The sequence below is a fragment of the Ambystoma mexicanum genome, chromosome 3q, assembly GCF_040938575.1.
Source record: "Ambystoma mexicanum isolate Mex_15411 chromosome 3q, UKY_AmexF1_1, whole genome shotgun sequence".
Lineage (NCBI taxonomy): Eukaryota > Metazoa > Chordata > Amphibia > Caudata > Ambystomatidae > Ambystoma > Ambystoma mexicanum.
Genome location: NC_090926.1, coordinates 1,042,977,076 through 1,042,994,583, shown reverse-complemented (window position 1 = coordinate 1,042,994,583; position 17,508 = coordinate 1,042,977,076). Strand labels below are relative to the sequence as shown.

The 17,508-nt window shown below is 50.8% G+C and overlaps 1 protein-coding gene across 1 annotated transcript in view; it reads right to left on the bottom strand.

The window, feature by feature from the left end:
- The window catches only part of GAA (alpha glucosidase), a 752,056-nt gene that overhangs the window by 134,886 nt on the left and 599,662 nt on the right, over positions 1 to 17,508 (bottom strand). Inside the window, exon 15 of the mRNA XM_069655240.1 lies at positions 17,034 to 17,182. Coding sequence (XP_069511341.1) covers positions 17,034 to 17,182 — 149 coding nt within the window. The remainder of the gene's footprint in view (positions 1 to 17,033; positions 17,183 to 17,508) is intronic.

Here is a 17,508-nt window from a genome sequence, read left to right as displayed (position 1 = left end):
GGCCTCTCCCCTGGTACCCCCGATCTTTTTGGGCCGACCCTGTGGACTCTGTCGACTCCAATTGTGTCTGGCTCTGCTGCTTCTATGATATTGATGAACACTTCCTTAACTGCCGACATGAGATCTCTGTCCTGTACTGTTTCCGCCATATTTTTGATGCGGATGTTGGATCGTCTTGAGCGATTCTCCAAATCCTCGCACTGTATCTCAAGATTGTGGGTGAGTCTCATCAAATGTTCCTGGGTTTCACTCGTCTGCTGCGTTTCCTCATCTATCCCCTGGAGCGTTCTTTCCAGTGTATCGGTTCTTTCCTCTCGTTTCGCCACATCGATCCTTAGGTCTTGGATCGCTTGTTTCATGTCGTTTTTCATCGTCGTGAACTGTTCCTGTACGGAGGACATGAATTTTTCCTGGAGTTCCTGGAACCATGATTGCATGTCTTCCCTGGATGGTGGCTGTACTGGGTTCACCTGTGCCATTTCTTCCCTTTGCTGGTTGTCTTGCGTCTTCCCCTTCGCTTGCGGTGTGGAGTCCGACGACCACAGTTGGAGGATATTTGCGTCTTGCTTTGAGGGGAGCGGGGTCTGCTGGGAGGCACAATTTTTACTTTTTGCCCTTGACATGTTATGTATAGCTCTTGAAATAAGTAAGGGCTTCTTGTGGTCCCCTGTGTGCTTATTGGTGGTTTCCCGGGGTGTGCGAGGGTTTTCTGTGAGTCCCCTGAGTGATTAGTGCTTGCTGTGCCACCCTGGAGCGCAAGAGGATGTCTTCTTGGAACGCCCCTGGGCGCGTCCTGTTCCCGTAAGCCTGTGCCTGCCTTGGGTCTGCTCCGGCAGGTCCTTTCTTCCCGGGGTATGTTCCTTTCCTTGTGCCCCTTTCCTGTCTTGGCCTCGGGGGCTCCTTTCTATGAGCCCGTCGATCAGCTGGGCTTCCTATGTCTTGTTGCTGGATCCACTTGCCCACTGGCAGAGTCCCCAGTGAGTGGGGTCCTAATTCGGTATTTCTTTTCCTGAGGAGTTTGTGGAGATTGGTTATCTCCCTGTTGCAGTTGGGAGGGCCTGCGCCTGGGGAGATCCCTGAGCTTAGGTGTTGTTTCCCTTCCCTCGCACTGCTCCGGTCCCTTCTGGGGGGTGGGGGTCTTTCCTCGCCTGGACGTTATGGCCTCCGCTCCCTCTCCCCCGTCTTTGGTGCTCACCCGCTTTCTCTGCTTCAGCCCCTTGGTCCTGGGGCGTTCGCTCGTGGCTCGGGGGCCCTGTGCCTTTGGTGCCGGGGCTCGGGCGTCTTTTTCTGTAGCTCCCTTTCCCTCCTCCGCGACGGCGCGGATGCCGCCCGTATTCCTTTTCCCTCCGGGGGGGGGGGGGCGGTGCCTCCGCCGCCTCTGTCCCTTCTTCCTTAGCGTCGCTGCCAAGGTCCTGGCCCCCCGCTCCCCTGCGTTGAACCTGTCGGCCAGGCGGCGGGAACCTCCCGGTGGGGGAGGGGTGACTCCTCCGATGTTGCCGTCCACGGCGTTCGGTGTCCCGCGATCGTGCTCCCCATCGTCCGGGGCTTGCTCACGGGTGTCGCTGGAAGGTGCGATCCTCCTGTGCTGCGCTGCCGGCTTCGTAGTAGGCGTATTTAGGCGGCCCGGTACGAGCGCGGCTTAGTCGCGTCTCGTCCCCGCGGCGGCCATCTTGGAATCCCTAGATGCTACTTTTTAAAGAATGCTTTAAATATCTGTATATATAAATAAATATTTATATTATAACTTTAAGTGTTTACTTGGATGCAACATGCATTATTCACCGTAATAGCATTTCTGATGATTGTATCCGCTTAAATTCACATGCTGTGCATACAGTCTGATATTTAGTGGTAATCGCAGAGTATTGCATCTTTCTTTCAAGGATCGAAAGGGGACGTCGACATGGGTGTTACTGTAACACTATCCCTAATGTGACGTGTAGTGCATCCAAAATCCCTCACGCGTCGAGGTCCCTCCGATTGTGTTTTTTCTGCTGTAAGGGAGCCTTATGGTCAGCGTGAGTACAGAAGAGAGAAGGTGTACAAAGTCTGTTCCTTCTATTCCATGAGGGGAGGAAGAGCAGGCGCATGTGGGGGAAGAAGGGTGAATCTAAGCAGATACAATCATCAGAAATGCTATTACGGTGAGTAATGCATGTCTTCTGATGCTTGTTAAGCTGCTTAGAATCACATGCTGTGCATAAACTAGTGAGCAGTACCCAGATATCGTGGTGGGATGTGTGAAGGAACAGTAGCAAAGAGATTCATTAGCACTGCTTGTCCCACCTGAGAATCAGACCTAGAATGTATCTAGGCAATAGTGTTGTGTAAAGGTGTGTACAGAACTCCAGGTTGCTGCTTTACAAATAGACTCAAGAGGAACATTTGCAATGAATGCTATGGTAGCCCCTGTGCCCAGTGTAGAGAGTGCTCTAGGCTTGAAGAGCAGATCTCTCTTGGCAAGTGTGTAGCATAGTGTGATGCAGCTCACAATCCACTTTGAAATAGCTGATTTAGAGACAGGGTCCCCTTCTCTACCAGCTGCTAATGAAACGAAAAACTGGGTTGTCCTTCTTAGTGGTCTTATCTTTTCCAGGTAATAGATCACCGCTCGCCTCACATGTAGTGTGTGGAGGTTTCATTCTGCCACATTAGTGGGGTTGTGGAAAAAGTGGGTAGTTCAATGGACTGGTTCACATGGAACTTTGAAATAAATGTAGGCGCAAATCATGGGTTAGTGTGCAGGATCGCCTTAGCCTTGTGAATTGTGATGAAGGGTCTTGAACTGAATCGGATTGCAGTTCACCAACTCTCCTTATTGATGCAATTGCCACCAAGAAGGCAGTCTTATAGAGTGCTTTAAGGCTAGCCTTATGCATTGGTTCAACGGGAGGTCCCATTAGTCTAGTTAGTACAACGTTCTGGTCCTATTCGTGAGCTGGGTTGGAAATCGCAGGATGAATTATCTTTACCCCCTCCATAAATGCTTTTATTACTGGAATTTTCCACCACAAGACTTTTTCCGGGACATGATGTATGCTGAAAGTGCAGCTAAGTGGACTTTTAGGGATTTGAAAACTAGGCCTGAATCTAGCAGGTGAGTTAGGTACAGGACAATATTAGTTGGCGTGCATTCAATTGGATTGATGCTCTTGCCATTGCACCATATGACAAAGCATTCCCATTTGCTGGAGTAGCAATGTCTGGTGTTGGGTTTCCGTGCTTGTCCGAGTATGTCCATACATATGTCCATACATCTTTGAGGGAGGTGGAGGTGGCCGAACTCTGACCTCAGGAGCCAGGCTGCTAGGTTGAGAGTTTGAGGAAATGTTTTCCCCTGGTCTTACAACAGCATGTTGTAAGGGCATGGCAGCTTCCTAGGAGAGGAGACTGACATTGCCATGAGATGGGAGAACCAAGGTTGGCGGGCTCACATCAGGGCCACCAGAATCATCCCAACTGGTTCCTGGTGCATCTTGTGCACTATCTTGTTGAGCAGGGGAGCCGGGCCGTAGACAAATTTCCCTGACCATGTTATCCAGAGACTATTTCCCCTTGGAGCGGTTTAGCGGATACCTGGAGGCGTAATCTGGGCATTATGTGTTCTCCAGAGTTGCGAACAAGTCAATCTCTGGGAAACCCCAGTATGCAAAGACGTTGCGTCAATGTCTTTGTGTAATCGTACTCTACGGGTAGTGGGAAGTCTTTGCTGAGTATGTCCGCCAGAAGATTTAGTTCCTCTGGAATGTGTTGTGACAGGAGGAACATCTTGTGTTTGAGAGCCCATTTCCATAGGTTCTGTGACAGTTTGGATAGCCCTGGAGAGAGTGCCCCCTTGTTTGTTTAGGTAATACATGGCCGTAGTACTGTCCGTGAGGACTAGGAATGTCTTCCCCTGGAGGTGTGTTTGGAATGCCTTCAGGGCCTTGAACACCATTGGCAGTTCCAACCGGTTTATGTGGTTGGTTGCTATCGTTGGGGACCAAACACCAAGCGCCGTTTGATGAAGGAGGTCAGCCTCCCACCACGTCAGAGATGCGTCGGTAGTGAGAGTGGCTTCTACTGCAGGGGTGGTGAAGGTCTTCACCCGCACAAGGTTTTCCCTAGACCACCACTGCAGTGCCTGAACGAGGGTTGCGCGAGACAACCACTAGATCATCCCATTGTTTGCTGGTCTGACACCATTGGCTCGAGAGCCACTCTTGCATGGGGCGCATGCGCAGACGTGCATGTGGAACTAGGTAAATGCAGGAGACCATCATCCCCAACAGTCGCATGGCTTTTCGTACGTCACCTTGCGACTAGCATAGTGAGGGATCTGGAACCGCATATTTTGAACCTTCTCGTTTGAGGGAAAGACGAGGCAATCTTTGGTCCGAATTAGAGCCCACAGAAACTGTTTGACTAGGCTGGGGTCTAGACTTGACTTTCTCGTTGATCGAGAACCCTAGATTGAAGAGATCTACCGTCTTCTGGGTATTTGTTAGGCATGTGCCGTACAAATCCTGTTATTAGCCAGTCGTCGAGGCAAGGGTATACTGGGATAGACTGCCTGTGCAGGTGAGCAGCTACTACCGCCAGTACCTTCGTGAACACCCGTGGAGCTGAGGCAATGCCAAAGGGAAGGACCTTGAACTGATGCAAGTGCAAGTCCTCTATCACGAACCTTAGGTACTTTCTGTGGGCTGGTAACTTTGAAATATGAAAGTAAGCATCTTTTATGTCCAATGTTGCCATGTAGTCCCCTGCTCCAGCAGTGGGATTACTTCCTGCAATGTTGTCGTTCAGAACTTTTGCGGTTTGACATACTTGTTTGCTGGGCACAAGCCTAACAGGGCGCATGGTGAGATCCTTTTTGGGTACAAGGAAGTACACAGAATAATTACTGTTTACCTGGTGAATAGGGACGACTTCTATGGCGCCTTTTTCCTGAAGGATCTTTACCTCTTCCAGTAGGATTTGTATGTGTGCTGGTGATGGGCACCTGCTCTTTGGTGGATGGTATCGAGGTGGCCGGTGGAACTCAATGCAGTAACCGTGGGAGCACAAACTGGTCTGATGTGATCTCCTCCCATGTGTTAATGAATGATAACCATCCCCCGACCCGGACTGGTGAGTCATTTTGATGCGGAGGCCAGGGAGCCTCTTGGGGTGGAGTTTCTGCCACTACCCTTGCCTCTGCGCTGTCCCCTTTGTTAATATTGGCTGTTGCCAGCTGAACCTTGTCCGGAGGACCCTGGGGTACCTCTTGCGCCATATTGCCCATGTGGAGATCGGGAGAAGGACTAACCCTGAAAGAACGGAAAGAGTTTGCACCTCCCCGCTGTTGAAAAGGCTTCGCTGTGATTTGATTGAGGGGCTTTAGTGTCTCATGCTCTTTTTTCGCCGTTTCCAAGGCATCATTCACAGCCTTACCAAACAAGTTAGACTCTTCCATGGGCTTATTGATCAACAAGGCCCGAGTCTCTGGCTTGAAACCTGAATTCTTTAGCAGGACGTGTCTCTTAAGGAGAGTTTCCTGTGCCAGAGTACATCCCGCTGTCTCAGCAGCATGGAGTGTGTTCTTAAGAAGGTTGTGGGTCACCGGTCTACACGCAAACGACCTCCAGCAGACGTGATCACGTGGGTTCAATGACCTCTTGGAGGCCTTCTTGGAGTAGGTAACATGTCGCTTTAACTAGCGAGAAGAGTGGTATTATTGGCAATTCTGGTAGAATAGGCTGCTGACATGGTAGTATGCTTGCCAAGGACAGAGTTCCTTGCAGTCCTTATGGGGGGAGGAGTCTCTGCCGTATACGGTATCAGCCCAGCCCAGCCCTTTTCCTGGTGGTTTTAACAACCAGGGAGTCTGGTGTAGCAGGACCTCGAATGTATATAGGCTCAGTTGGTGAGGGACGAAACAGTTTCTCAACCCGAGAGTTGACAACCCTTGTAAGGGAAGGAGACCGTAAGGAAAGAGCAAGGTGCTTCTTTAAGGAGTTTAGCAGAGGAATAGCTTCACTTGAGGGACGTTTTTCTTTAAGAATGTCCTCAACAAAATCAGAGTCCTGAACAGCCTCCTGTGTGGCAATCTGAAAGCGGTCAGCAACCCTCTTTAGGATGTCATTAAATTCCATTTGGTCATCTATCCGCGATGGCTGCCTCTGTTGAGGTGAGGAGGGCCGGTCGAGACAAATAATGTCTGGGTCTGGGGTAGGAGTGGGAGAGAGCTAAGGCCCTTCATCTACTGGTTGATCTTGTCCCCAGTCTTGTCACTGGTCAGTTGTGTCCTGACCAAAAGGATTGTCCCCACGACTAAAAGGATCCTCGTAGGTTTCTTCTGGCTCAGAAAACTCAAATACCTCCGCCTGATGAGTTTGTGTCTGAATTCGGAGTTCTGCACCTTTTGTAGAATGGGACAGGAGACCTCCTCCGTAGGTCTCTTGAGAGTAATGTATCCTCCTGAAAAATCTAGGAATTGTGACATTTTATCCATGTTATTTTCAAACCGCTCTCTAGTCCACAGGGATGAAGCAGAGGGGTCTGTAGGAGGGAAAGGCTCTTCAGAGGGGCCGGAGGGTGGGGGGGGGGGATACATTTACCAGTAAAGCCCTAGAGAGGGCCGGGGTCTATCAGAGTACTCCTCTCGATGAGAGGGGGTGCTTTTGGGCCGTTCCACTGCCAAAATAGCCGCAAGATTCTTGCATAACTTTGGTGGCTGTATAATGGATTTCGACGTGCCTGTAGGCGCCATCGCGGTTGTCGGCTCTGCCGAAACCTTAGGTGCTGACTAGCTCTTGAAGGCGTGTCGGCACTCATGTGCTTTTTTGAGGGAATGCCCTTATGAATAGAATGTCTGGTCATATGCCGTGAAGACGGAGGCGGGGAGGGCGACAGACCGCGAGGTTCGACAGGCACCACTGAAGTCTTGGGCGGGTGTTGGTGCTTCTTAGACCTATTTGTCCAGGGGGCTCTGGGGCTTGTATGCTTTCCCTTGGGTGGTACGTGTGTGCCCCTGTCGCTGGGGTGTGAACTCCCCATAACAGTAACGGTGGTCTAACTGTCGGGGTTGGGCATCTGGGAACCGGAGGGTTCCGCCAAAAGGTCCATGGCCTCCAGGTTGGAGCTATGGCTGCCGCTAGAGTCCTCCTCATCCGAGCCGACGGCGCCAACAGTGGAACAACTTTCGGCCTTTATTGTGTAAGCCGCCCACCACCTTGTCTGCCTATCTTTTGATGCCTTAGGATGAAAGAGTTTGCAGGATTTACAGGAATGCTCAGCGTGGTCACTTTTTGCGATGGGCGTTTCCTTCCAGCGTTATTTTCCATTGCAAGACAGACCAAACTTAAATGTAGTCCTCTCCATTGCAGAGGTAAAAGGCGGCAGCCAGACCAAAAACGGAAAGAGGGGGAAAAGGGAACAAGTTATTTACCTGCAACTGTTGTTCTCCAGCATGGGTCTGGCATGCAATCACGCCACCTTATCGCCCAACGGAACCCCTCGTCGAGCCCAATCCGGTCCTGGAAGCTTCCGGACACCTGGATCCAATGGGCGGCAAGGAACTCCTGCAGTGGGCGCATCCGTAACCTGCAGAGTCGGATGAGATAAATGCATGACGACATCATGCCAAGCAGAGACTCGATGGCCCTCACTGTGGCGATCTTCAGTGCTAGCAACCGTTGCACCTTGCCCAGGATGGCCGCTACTCTCTCCTCCGACTGGGATGCCAGGCATGACACCGTGATGAGCAGGGATCCCATGAACAGAGCGTCCTGCGATGGAGTCAACCAGGACTTTGCATAATTCACTGAGAACCCCAGGTCCGTCAGTAGGTGGACAGTCCTCGCTGTGTGGTCGACCGCAAAGTCACTTGAACTGGATGAGCCAGTCCTCCAAGTACGGGTAGACATGGATCCCTTGTAGTCATAGATGAGCCGCCACCGGCGCCAGGAACTTGGTGAAGACACTGGGCGCCGACTTCAGTCCGAAGGGACTGAGGCTTGAACTGGTAATGCTTCCCCTGAAAGACGAAGCGCAGAAACGTGTGAGGTTCTTTGTGAATGGAGATGTGGAAGTACGCATCCTCCAGATCCAACGGCGACAGAAAGTCTCCCTCTTCCAGTTGTCCGAGCACATGTTGAAGAGTGACCATTCAGAACTTCTGGGACTTTACGTATTTGTTCAGTCGTAGCAGGTCGAGAATGGGCCTCACCCCCGCTCTTCTTTTGCATGAGGAAGTGCCTTGAATACACTCTGGCGCCGAGGAGTCGCCTTGGAACTAGCTCCATCACCCCTTTCTTTAGCATGGCCCGAACCTCCAGCAGCAGCCGAGGGATGTGGTTTTCCTGCCGGGGCACCGGTGGTATTTGGCGACACTTCTGTTGAATCTCTAGAGTGTGTCCGTGGCCGACAGCGTCCAGCACCTAACGGTCGGTGGGGATGGTCTTCCATACGCTGACTAAGTTTGCCAGCTGGCCCCCCCACCGGGGTGCACGGGTGGGGGCCTGACGTCCCGGCCAGTTCATTTTTGCTAGGAGGTCGACGGCTGCCTTGGGGTCCCTGGCGATGACAGCGTCCTCCTCCAAAGGCGTTGGAGCGGCCCCTGTTGGTCTCTTGGGCTGAGGAATGGGAGGGTTGGCGGTAAGAAGGAGCCCCTGCCATAACCCTTTGAAGATCACAGACTTGTTTCCTGAGGACCAAAAGGATGGCCGTTGCTGCTGTAGCCTGCCGTCTCCGTGTCTGGCTTGATGGCCTGTAGAGACTCATCCACAGCCTTCCCAAAAATACTGTCTCCGTCAAAGGAGATGTCCAAAAGCCTTGTTTGGACCTCCTGACGAAAGTTGGTGGCCTTGAGCCAGCCACGGCGGTGAAGGCAAACTTCATTGCCCATCTGGCAGAAACCTGTATCTGCGATGTCCGTGGCCACCATGTAGAATCTCCAACGCCTCTGACCTCTTATCGCCAGGGAGGAAGTCCAGCAGAGGGACAAGCTTGAACCACAGCTCACGGTCGTAGCGCACTACGATATAGAGGGCGTTGGCGGCCTTGATGGTCGTCGCTGCAGAGTAGCTAACTCGCCTTCCCATTGCATCCAACCTCCTATCCTCGTTGTCAGGAGGGTTAGACGCTGCCGAAGACGTCTAGCCCGATGACTTCTTCGCCGCTGCAGAAACCAGTCCGGCAACGGCTGGGCTCGCAAGCACTTAGGAGTGGGCACCATGTACTTCTTCTCTAAACAGTCCCTCTTTGCTGGGGCCGTAGAAGGGTTCTTCATGAGCGCCAGTCCCTCATCCCAAATGTCATCCAAGAGCAGGACTGAAATGACTGAAAGGATGGTCTTCCTCTTCGCCTCGCAGCGCTGGTATAAGAAGCCTTCCTTCTCTTCTGGCGCAAGCTGGAAGAGCTCCAATGTTCTGGAGATCAACACGTGAAATCATCCCATCTCCTCCGGCAGAGCGAGGATCTGGGTGGAGGCGACGGGAGGTCTCCCATCCCGCCGTCGTCATCCGTGCCCATCGTAGATATGTCAGACTCAGTCTCACCTGTCGGGGGTGGCGGAGAAGATGGCAGCGGACACCTCTGCCTCTTCTTGGATGGTGGTTCCACCATCAGTGAGCGGTAATCACTGGCGGGGGAGCCGGCAGTGGCGTCGCTGGCATCCTCTTTTTAATCTCAGATACAAGTGTTTGAAGGGTGGAGAGAATGTCCATTGAAAGATCTGAGTGGCAGCTGTGGTGCAGAGATAGGCAGCTGGGGCGTAGGAGCAGGGCCAGGGCCCCTTGTCATCATGAGGCCCTCCGTCGCCTTGCTCGACGGTATCCCAGTCGTAGTAGCTCCCTCGTCACCCTTGTCGGCACCCTCGTCATAGGGCGTGATTCAGACGTTTCGCTCGTCGCCACCCTCCTCCTAGATGGTCTGGAGGTAGACAAGTTCCTCCTCAGCTGAGGAGATATCTGTGCCCTGGAGGACTTCAACGCCTCCCCCCCTTGCTTCGCGTACAGGGAGGACAGTTTCGGGAGATGACCAGCATCATCTTCACAATGGGCAGGAATGCAGTCTCCCTCCTGGGAGGAAGAGACACTCTTGCCTTCAGAAGGGCGCCCTGCGGGTCCGCCCCGGGGACCTTCGAACGGGACGCTGCCACCACCTCAAAGGAACCGCCTACGTCTGGTGCACCTGGGCTTTCACAGTCAGGCCAGGCCCCTTGTCCTGCTTGGCCTTTGTTGTCACCCCAGACACCTTTCCCTGTTTGGCCTTCTCCTTAGGGGTAGGGTCAGAGGCCCGGTCTCCTTTGGCCTTCTCTGCCGAGGGCAGGCCGGACGCTGTACCCTTTTGGGCCTTCTCCTTGGTAGTCTCCGGTGCCACCTTCAGCTTGCCCGGGTGATCCGAAGCATTGACAGGAGACTGATGCAGCTGGGGATGTCGAACCCGCCCTGTCCGCCAAGGAACCCGCTGCAACAGCGCTCCCGATGCTAGCGGACTCGCAGTTCTTGGCCTTTTCTTGGACTCGCTGTGGGAGGGGCACCCTCAAAAGGACTCAAAAGCTGCTCAGCTGTCCCGGATCCGGGAGAGGCATGCTCCTGGGAACCACCCGATGCAGAGATCTTGGCCTGCAGCCACTCCTCCAGCCGTTTACGCCGATCCTTCAATGTGCATTTCGAGAGTTCACGGCAAAACATTCTTCCTCCTTATGCGTTGGGTACAGGCAGAACAGGCACTGGGAATGTTTGTCGTCCATATAAGCATTCCGCAACCCGCAGTCGGAGCAAAGCTTGAAAAGGGAAGGGGAATCCTTCTAGTCCGACATGATCCACGCAGTGTAGTCCTTGAAGAATCTCGATTGACCGAAAAATAGAATAAAACTCTACCAAAAAGCGAAAAAACTCAGTAAGAGATCGAAAGCTAAGCACAAGCACCCCCAACACGAACGTGCAGTAAAAATCTGTAGATGACTGCCAGAGGAGGGGCTTAGGTAGAGGGCAGTCATTGGCTGGGGGTAGTATGACCCAGAGCTCAGTGATTGGTTGTTAGGAGAAAGACAGTTCAGAAATGAAACAAATAGATTTTTTTCTTTTACCAATGATTCCCAGCCTGACAACAGGGAATATTCAAGAGCATGTGAATCCATGCCAGACACCATGCTGGAGAAGAAATGCATCCTCAGAAAGAATCAACCCAGGGTCCCACACATCCTACTGTAAGGGCCTGGCCGGAGGGCAGGGGCCACGTGGTCGACAGACAGTCGATCGATCGATGCACCAGTCGCCGAACAGCAGTGGGACAATGAAATAACTATTTTGCAATTTCAACTCTTGCCAGCTCGGCATAAGGCGACCAAATAGTTTGGCGAAAAAAAAATATCTGAGTGACCTCAACGCGCAAGGGATTTTGGGTACACTACACATCACATTAGGGATAGTGTTACAGTCACGCCCATGTCGACGTCCCCTTTCGATCCTCTAAAGAAAGATGCAATACTCCGCAATTACCACTAGATGTCAGACTATATATACAGCATGTGATTCTAAGCAAATTAACAAGTATCAGAACTGTATTTACCGATTTCATTATACAGCTCACATTACCCCTCTTAAGATAAGCCTGGCTGCTCAGTAACACCATCAACTTATGTGGTACAGGCCTATATTAAAAGGCGAGTTACCTAATACCAAGAGTTAAGTCTGGGAGGGATGACCCGCTTGCAAACCAGGCTCTCAAAGGAAGAAGGCTGGGTGGGTATGACGGAGGAAGGCACCCACTCAGGGAAAATCAGGGCAACCCCACTGCCAGTGCGGTTAGGGCGAGGCTTGGAGAATTTGTAACTGTAAAGCACCGGAGGGGGGTGTCTGTACCCCTGAGGCACAGGGCACCCCAGTCAAGATTCTCTAGATTGGTAAAACGTGGCAAGCAATCAAGGCTTGGCTCTCAGGAGGTGATGCAGGCTGGTTCTTACGTACAGTGTAGTCCCCAAGCACCCAGAAATGAATGTCCACACACTGTTAGTGAAAAGACAGTCTTTATATAAATAAGGTTCAAGGCTATATACAATATCAAAATAACACACTTTGTACTCTGGCAATACTATAATGTCAAATATATACAGGTCTATGTGGTACCACTCTTAAACATCGATTCCTTCAAAATGCATTAACTACTAACTGTTCAAAAAGGCATACAAATCAAATTATAAGATGAATCAATGATAGACCACAGAAAGAAAGCAAGTTAAATCAAGCAATGGCAAAACAGTCTATTCCACTACCATGAGACTGTTCTGAGCGAGGATCCCCCCACCTGGGGATCCTGTAAATAAAGTGTATGTGGCAAGCCCAGTCCAATTATGCTCAATATATTCTCAAGTCAGGATCCGCGACCACAAAGTACCTGGTTTCGTAGAGTTCTTCGATGAGTCGTCAACTGGCCCTTCTTAAGAGCACTCCCCTTCAGGCAGGAGCCACGGGTCGGTGAGATTCGGTGAAGAAAAAGGGTGACCATTGTTGTGGTAGCAGTTTCGGTTCTTGAGGTGCTTGTTGACGATCGGTCAAAAACATCCTGCAAGCGGCGGCGTGCGGTGCACCTCGACGAGTGTTCGTTGCTGTTAGAGAGAATTCTCATAAATGGTTGATTTCCCTTACCTACCGAGTCCCTCAGCAGCTTTGCTGGATTTCTAGGATTTATTTTTTCACCTGGTAAGAGTGTGAGCCTTTTTTCCCCACTCTTACATGTGTTTTGCTACTTGTGTTTCTACTTTTTGTTAAAGTCTTTCTTGTGTTTTACTCTGCGCGCCAAACCAGGTTTGGTCCCTTTGTTCATCGCTTTTTTGCAGGCTTCCACACAGAAGCCCTCCTTTAGGCGCCTGAGAGTCTGGGTAGGCAGGATGTGAGGGAGGGGTTTTAAGACCCCTGCCATGGGTTCCCTTGGTAACCCAAGTCGCATTCCTGTCTGATTGGCTACGGGGACTGGCCTTGCCAGGCCAGCCACCCTGCTGTGCGATTGACAGCCAGGCTATATGAATGGGGGAAAACTGCATAAAAAGCTGGTCTCTGGGACTGGAAGAGCAGCCTCGCCACTGGAACGAAAGAACCAACAAGGAACTGGAAGAAGAGGACCCCTACGACGACTGAACCGCCCGGTAAAGCCCTGCTGCAGGTCCGAATCTCCAGAATCCGACGACAGAGAAGATCCTCCAGGAAACTTCTTCCCTTGAGTTGGTGGGACCAACCAGTTCACCCAAACTGCAAGCCAGGACTCCTCTTCTGGTCAAATTCGCTGTACGGAGCTACAGTGGGACGGCTACCCAGGAAGGTCAGACCCTGCTTGGGTTTTAAGGAGCGCACCTTTTATTCACTGCTTGGCTCTGTTGCTTGTTTCTTCCCTGGATAGTGCAGGACCCTCCAATCTTCCTACCTCTGATCAGTCTGACAGTCGCTTCAGGAACCGTGAGCCTGCAGGAACTACCAGGAACGTCTGCCTCACCGACAGCCCCCTCTCTGTTTTAAGGTACTGTGCAAATCCGGTTGTGCGTTTCGTTCACCCGCAGTGAAAGTGTTTGAAATCTTTCTCCAATCCGAGGGCTTGTCCTTCTCTTCTCTTTGAATTAACTTTTCTACCAACCAACCTCGCCTGGAAACCGTGCCACGAACTTTACCGCAAACTACCCTGAACTGTATTATCTTGAGCAAAATACTTTTGAACCATTGACTTTGGCCCTAAGCCTTTTCCATCTGATTTTATCATTGTAGTCTCTCTTGTTCGCTTGCCCCGAGTACTTACCTGTTGGTGTGGATCCATTTCTGTTAACTTTTGTCTTTCCCTCCCTTTTAAATTGCTGGAGTGCCATTTTGCTCCCACTTCATTTTGTGAGCTTAACTTGTCTGGAATTTAAGGGAAGTAGTGTGGTGTATTAAGAGAGTGATTTTTAGACTGCTTATAATAGTGTAATGTTATACAACTGAAGCGTGAAATAAATGTATATTTTACTTGAAAACCTTGAGTCAGTGTTTGCCTGAATCATAGTAATTGCTGTCCTTTGTGTAACTATCTGATACTGCTCACTTACTCTTGAGATAAGTCTGGCTGCTCCGCTACTGCTACCACTTTAACTGTGTAGTACAGGCTTGTACCAAAGGTGAAATTGTACTGTCACTTGTAGTCTTAATTGTGTGTGGTGTTCCCAAACGGTACTGCATAGAATTCTGCCTACCAGTTGCCACAAAGAGTCAATGAAGAACTTTGGTCCCGCAAGGGCGTCAGGGCATCGGCGTCTGCGGCCAGGATGTAACCACGGCTGGCTTTAGTACCTTCGTCTGCGTCTCCAAGGTCTTCGGGTGTCAGGAAACCCACTGGCGGATTCTCCTCAGTCTTCAGCAGCCTGGACTTTTTCTGGCAGGACGAAAGCGGTCAATGATGAGCTCCGGACGGCGACGGCGGTAGTCGACGGTGATGGACTTCAATGTCCGGACGCTTCGCGATTCCGTGGTGGTCCCCTTCTCCAGTCGGCAGTCTTTCGAGGGTCTGGCGTCCAAGGTGCTTTGGCAAAGATCAGCTGGTGCAGAATGGTCCCTTGAAGCTCGGGAAGAGGTCTCCTAACCAGGTGCTCTCTTGGATCAGTTCCTTGATGGTCATGCAGCTTTCAGATTAGCTAAGGACAGCAGCAACAATTCTTCCAGTGGGCTTCAAGGTTAAGCATCAAGTATCAACTTCAGCTTCTGAACGATTTTTAGCTATGAGAGGCCCCCAGATATACTGTTGATCTTCCATTCACTCTGTTGGGTCACACTCAGGCAACCAATCATTCAGAAGGGCATTCAAGCAGTCAGGCAGCCAATCAGGCTCACAGTCCATTCAGGCCATTCTTCTCCATCCAGACACTTGCAACACGGAATGAGGATTCGGACAAGCGCTCTGCCATTCAGCACTCAACATTGCTTTCATACCAGTTTCGGGCAGGGCCGTCTCAGTCATTGTGTCAAACACCAGATTGTAGACACCCACAACATGAAATGCGTATTCGTCACACACTCCATTCACCCAGGTCCCACCCCACGGGCATAGCCACAACATAGTAATTGGAAAGGCTCCAGACAGTCTGGCCTTCACTTCCCCACACTACCATATATGGAACTAAAACCCAACAGCCAGTCAGGGGGAAGGGAAAGAGTCAGGGCTTCCCGGGACTTTGGGAAAATAAGGTAACAGGCAATAGAAAGCAAGAGGCCACAGGGGCCATCTCGTCTCCTAACAGGAATCAACTGATTCCAATGGCAGGGCCTGGGTATCCTAAAATGGAGGATACTCAGAGCACCTGTCTAGTTCAGCATGGAGATGCCACCAGCCCATACCCTGCTCTGTGGGCCACACAGAGGTGCCCAAAAACATACACTGGGAGCACAGGGTTGTACTCCAACCCATGGGTGCCATAAGGGTATCCCAAGGGTCTGCTCACATGACCAAAAAGAGGAAGAGCCACACTGCCAGAAGTCTTACATGAACTCCTGTGCGGAAAACAAGACAGAACAAACATGATAGAGCAATAAAAGATAAGGATACGGAGGCCCTGTCCCTCCAATGCATTTCCAGCATCACGTTAGCCACCAGGGAGAAGGGAGTGAAAAGCAGTGTCTGAGCTGGCATCGAACCACGTTTTGTTAAGAGCAAAGATGTCAAGGTCAGAGTCTTCTAGAAGGAGTCAGATGTTAGCAGAGTGTTTGATGGCTGAGCGAGCATTAAGTGTGGCTAGATGGCGGTCTCCACCTTTGGAAGGTTTTCTGAGAAGGGGTACAGGGATGTGGTACACCAGTCGGCTGGAGGTGGGGGGACAGAGCGAGTGGAAGAGGGAGCAGCAGATGTGGGAAGGAAATTCATGAGGGACGGCAGGTGCCTGTCAAAGAGAAGGAGGTTGGGTTGAGGACCGTGAACCATGATCGTGCCAGTGTGGTAAACATTAATGATACACCTGGATGATGCCAAGCCCATCAACAGGACTTCGCATTTGGTGCCGCCATTAAAGGGAGAGCATGTGAGAGGGGTGAGAGTAGAGATTAGATGAAGAGACCATAGGGGAGGGGACAGAAGAGGATATCAGTCAAGCCCTGTCTGGAAGTTGCACTGACTTAGGTGTCTGCGATGAATATGCCAGGGTTCGTAGTCAGGATGTCTTTTTTTTGCTTTTTTTCTTCTAGACTTTGAGACGGAGGGTAGGTGATAGTAGAGCAGCAGCTCCCGCTGGATTCAACACCGATTAGCTTCAACAGAGGGCATAAACACAAGATTTAACTAAGAAATATTGTGTACCGGTGCCTGAAGACGGCATGTCAAACAGGAGCAGCTGAAGTCTGGCAACTGGGACGCAACAGGAGAAGCAGCCTCACATTAATTGGGCCACAACCACAAAATATGGCGGCGGCTGCCTGGCAAACCCACAGGGATCCCCAGACATTCTATTTAAATACTGACCAGATGGGTTCCTGGCTTCCTTTAGCTCAGGCTCCTTGGGCCAAGACAGCCGCTACAATATAGGTCCAGATCGGTTTTCTTTCACACAAGGGGAAATAAGATTAGGTAGGCAAATTCTTCGCAAATAATGCAAGAGGGGCACCAACGGGCTCTGCAAAGGAGGATGTATGCTCCTTAATAAAAAATGGACTGTAAAGTATTTTGGGCAATTTGATTCCTCACTTTCACCATGTGCCACGGTTCACAGAACTAACTTGGTCAGGTTGCTGGCCTAGAACACAAAGTACCTTTATGGTTTACACCACCACGAGAGGCAAGTCAGGACTCTCCAGAGGCATATTCACAAGGAGTTGTTCCTTTGGTGAGTCTAGGGTAAGGACTCTCAAGGGTAAAAGGCCAGTGAAACTTTCAGATCAAGCAAAAAAAAGAAGAAAAGAAAAAAAAAAAATCGGAGCCACAGCTAAATACCTTTGACCAAAAGGAAGCGAGAGACGTATATAGTTTGAGCAGAAAGCAGGTGAGACTGGGCCAAGGGCACTCTTTCCCATACTCTAGCCCCACAAAGCAGTCATCCCTCAGGAATGCTTCAAAACACTTACTCCAGGAAGAGTGGTCGGGCCACAGTCTCTCCAGTTGAATGGGCCAAGTGGAAGAGGGTGTAGAGGTATGGCAATAGTGAGTATCGCAGTAACAGGGCACTTCGCATGGCCTTCTGAGCCCTTGGGCTGAAGACATATGGTTCTTGAGGCTGAAAAATAGAAAATATAAATAGGGTGCAAGGGGCTCTGCCCTCATTCAACGGTAGATCAAATCAAAATGCACAGAGGGGTAGCTAAAGCAATGGGACCAAGAGAACAGCTTAAGACAACATGCAGGAACACAAAGCAAGCAGGAGTATACTGAAATAACAAAGGAAAGAGGTGCAGCACAAGCTGAAGTGAAGAAAAGAGCATAAGTGGTAGTCAGTGAGACAACGATCAAGTGTGCACAAAGGCAAAGTGCAAGTATCCGGTACACACAGAAGGTAATGCATTTACTTTGCAAACACATACATTGGGGCAGAGAAGAAACACA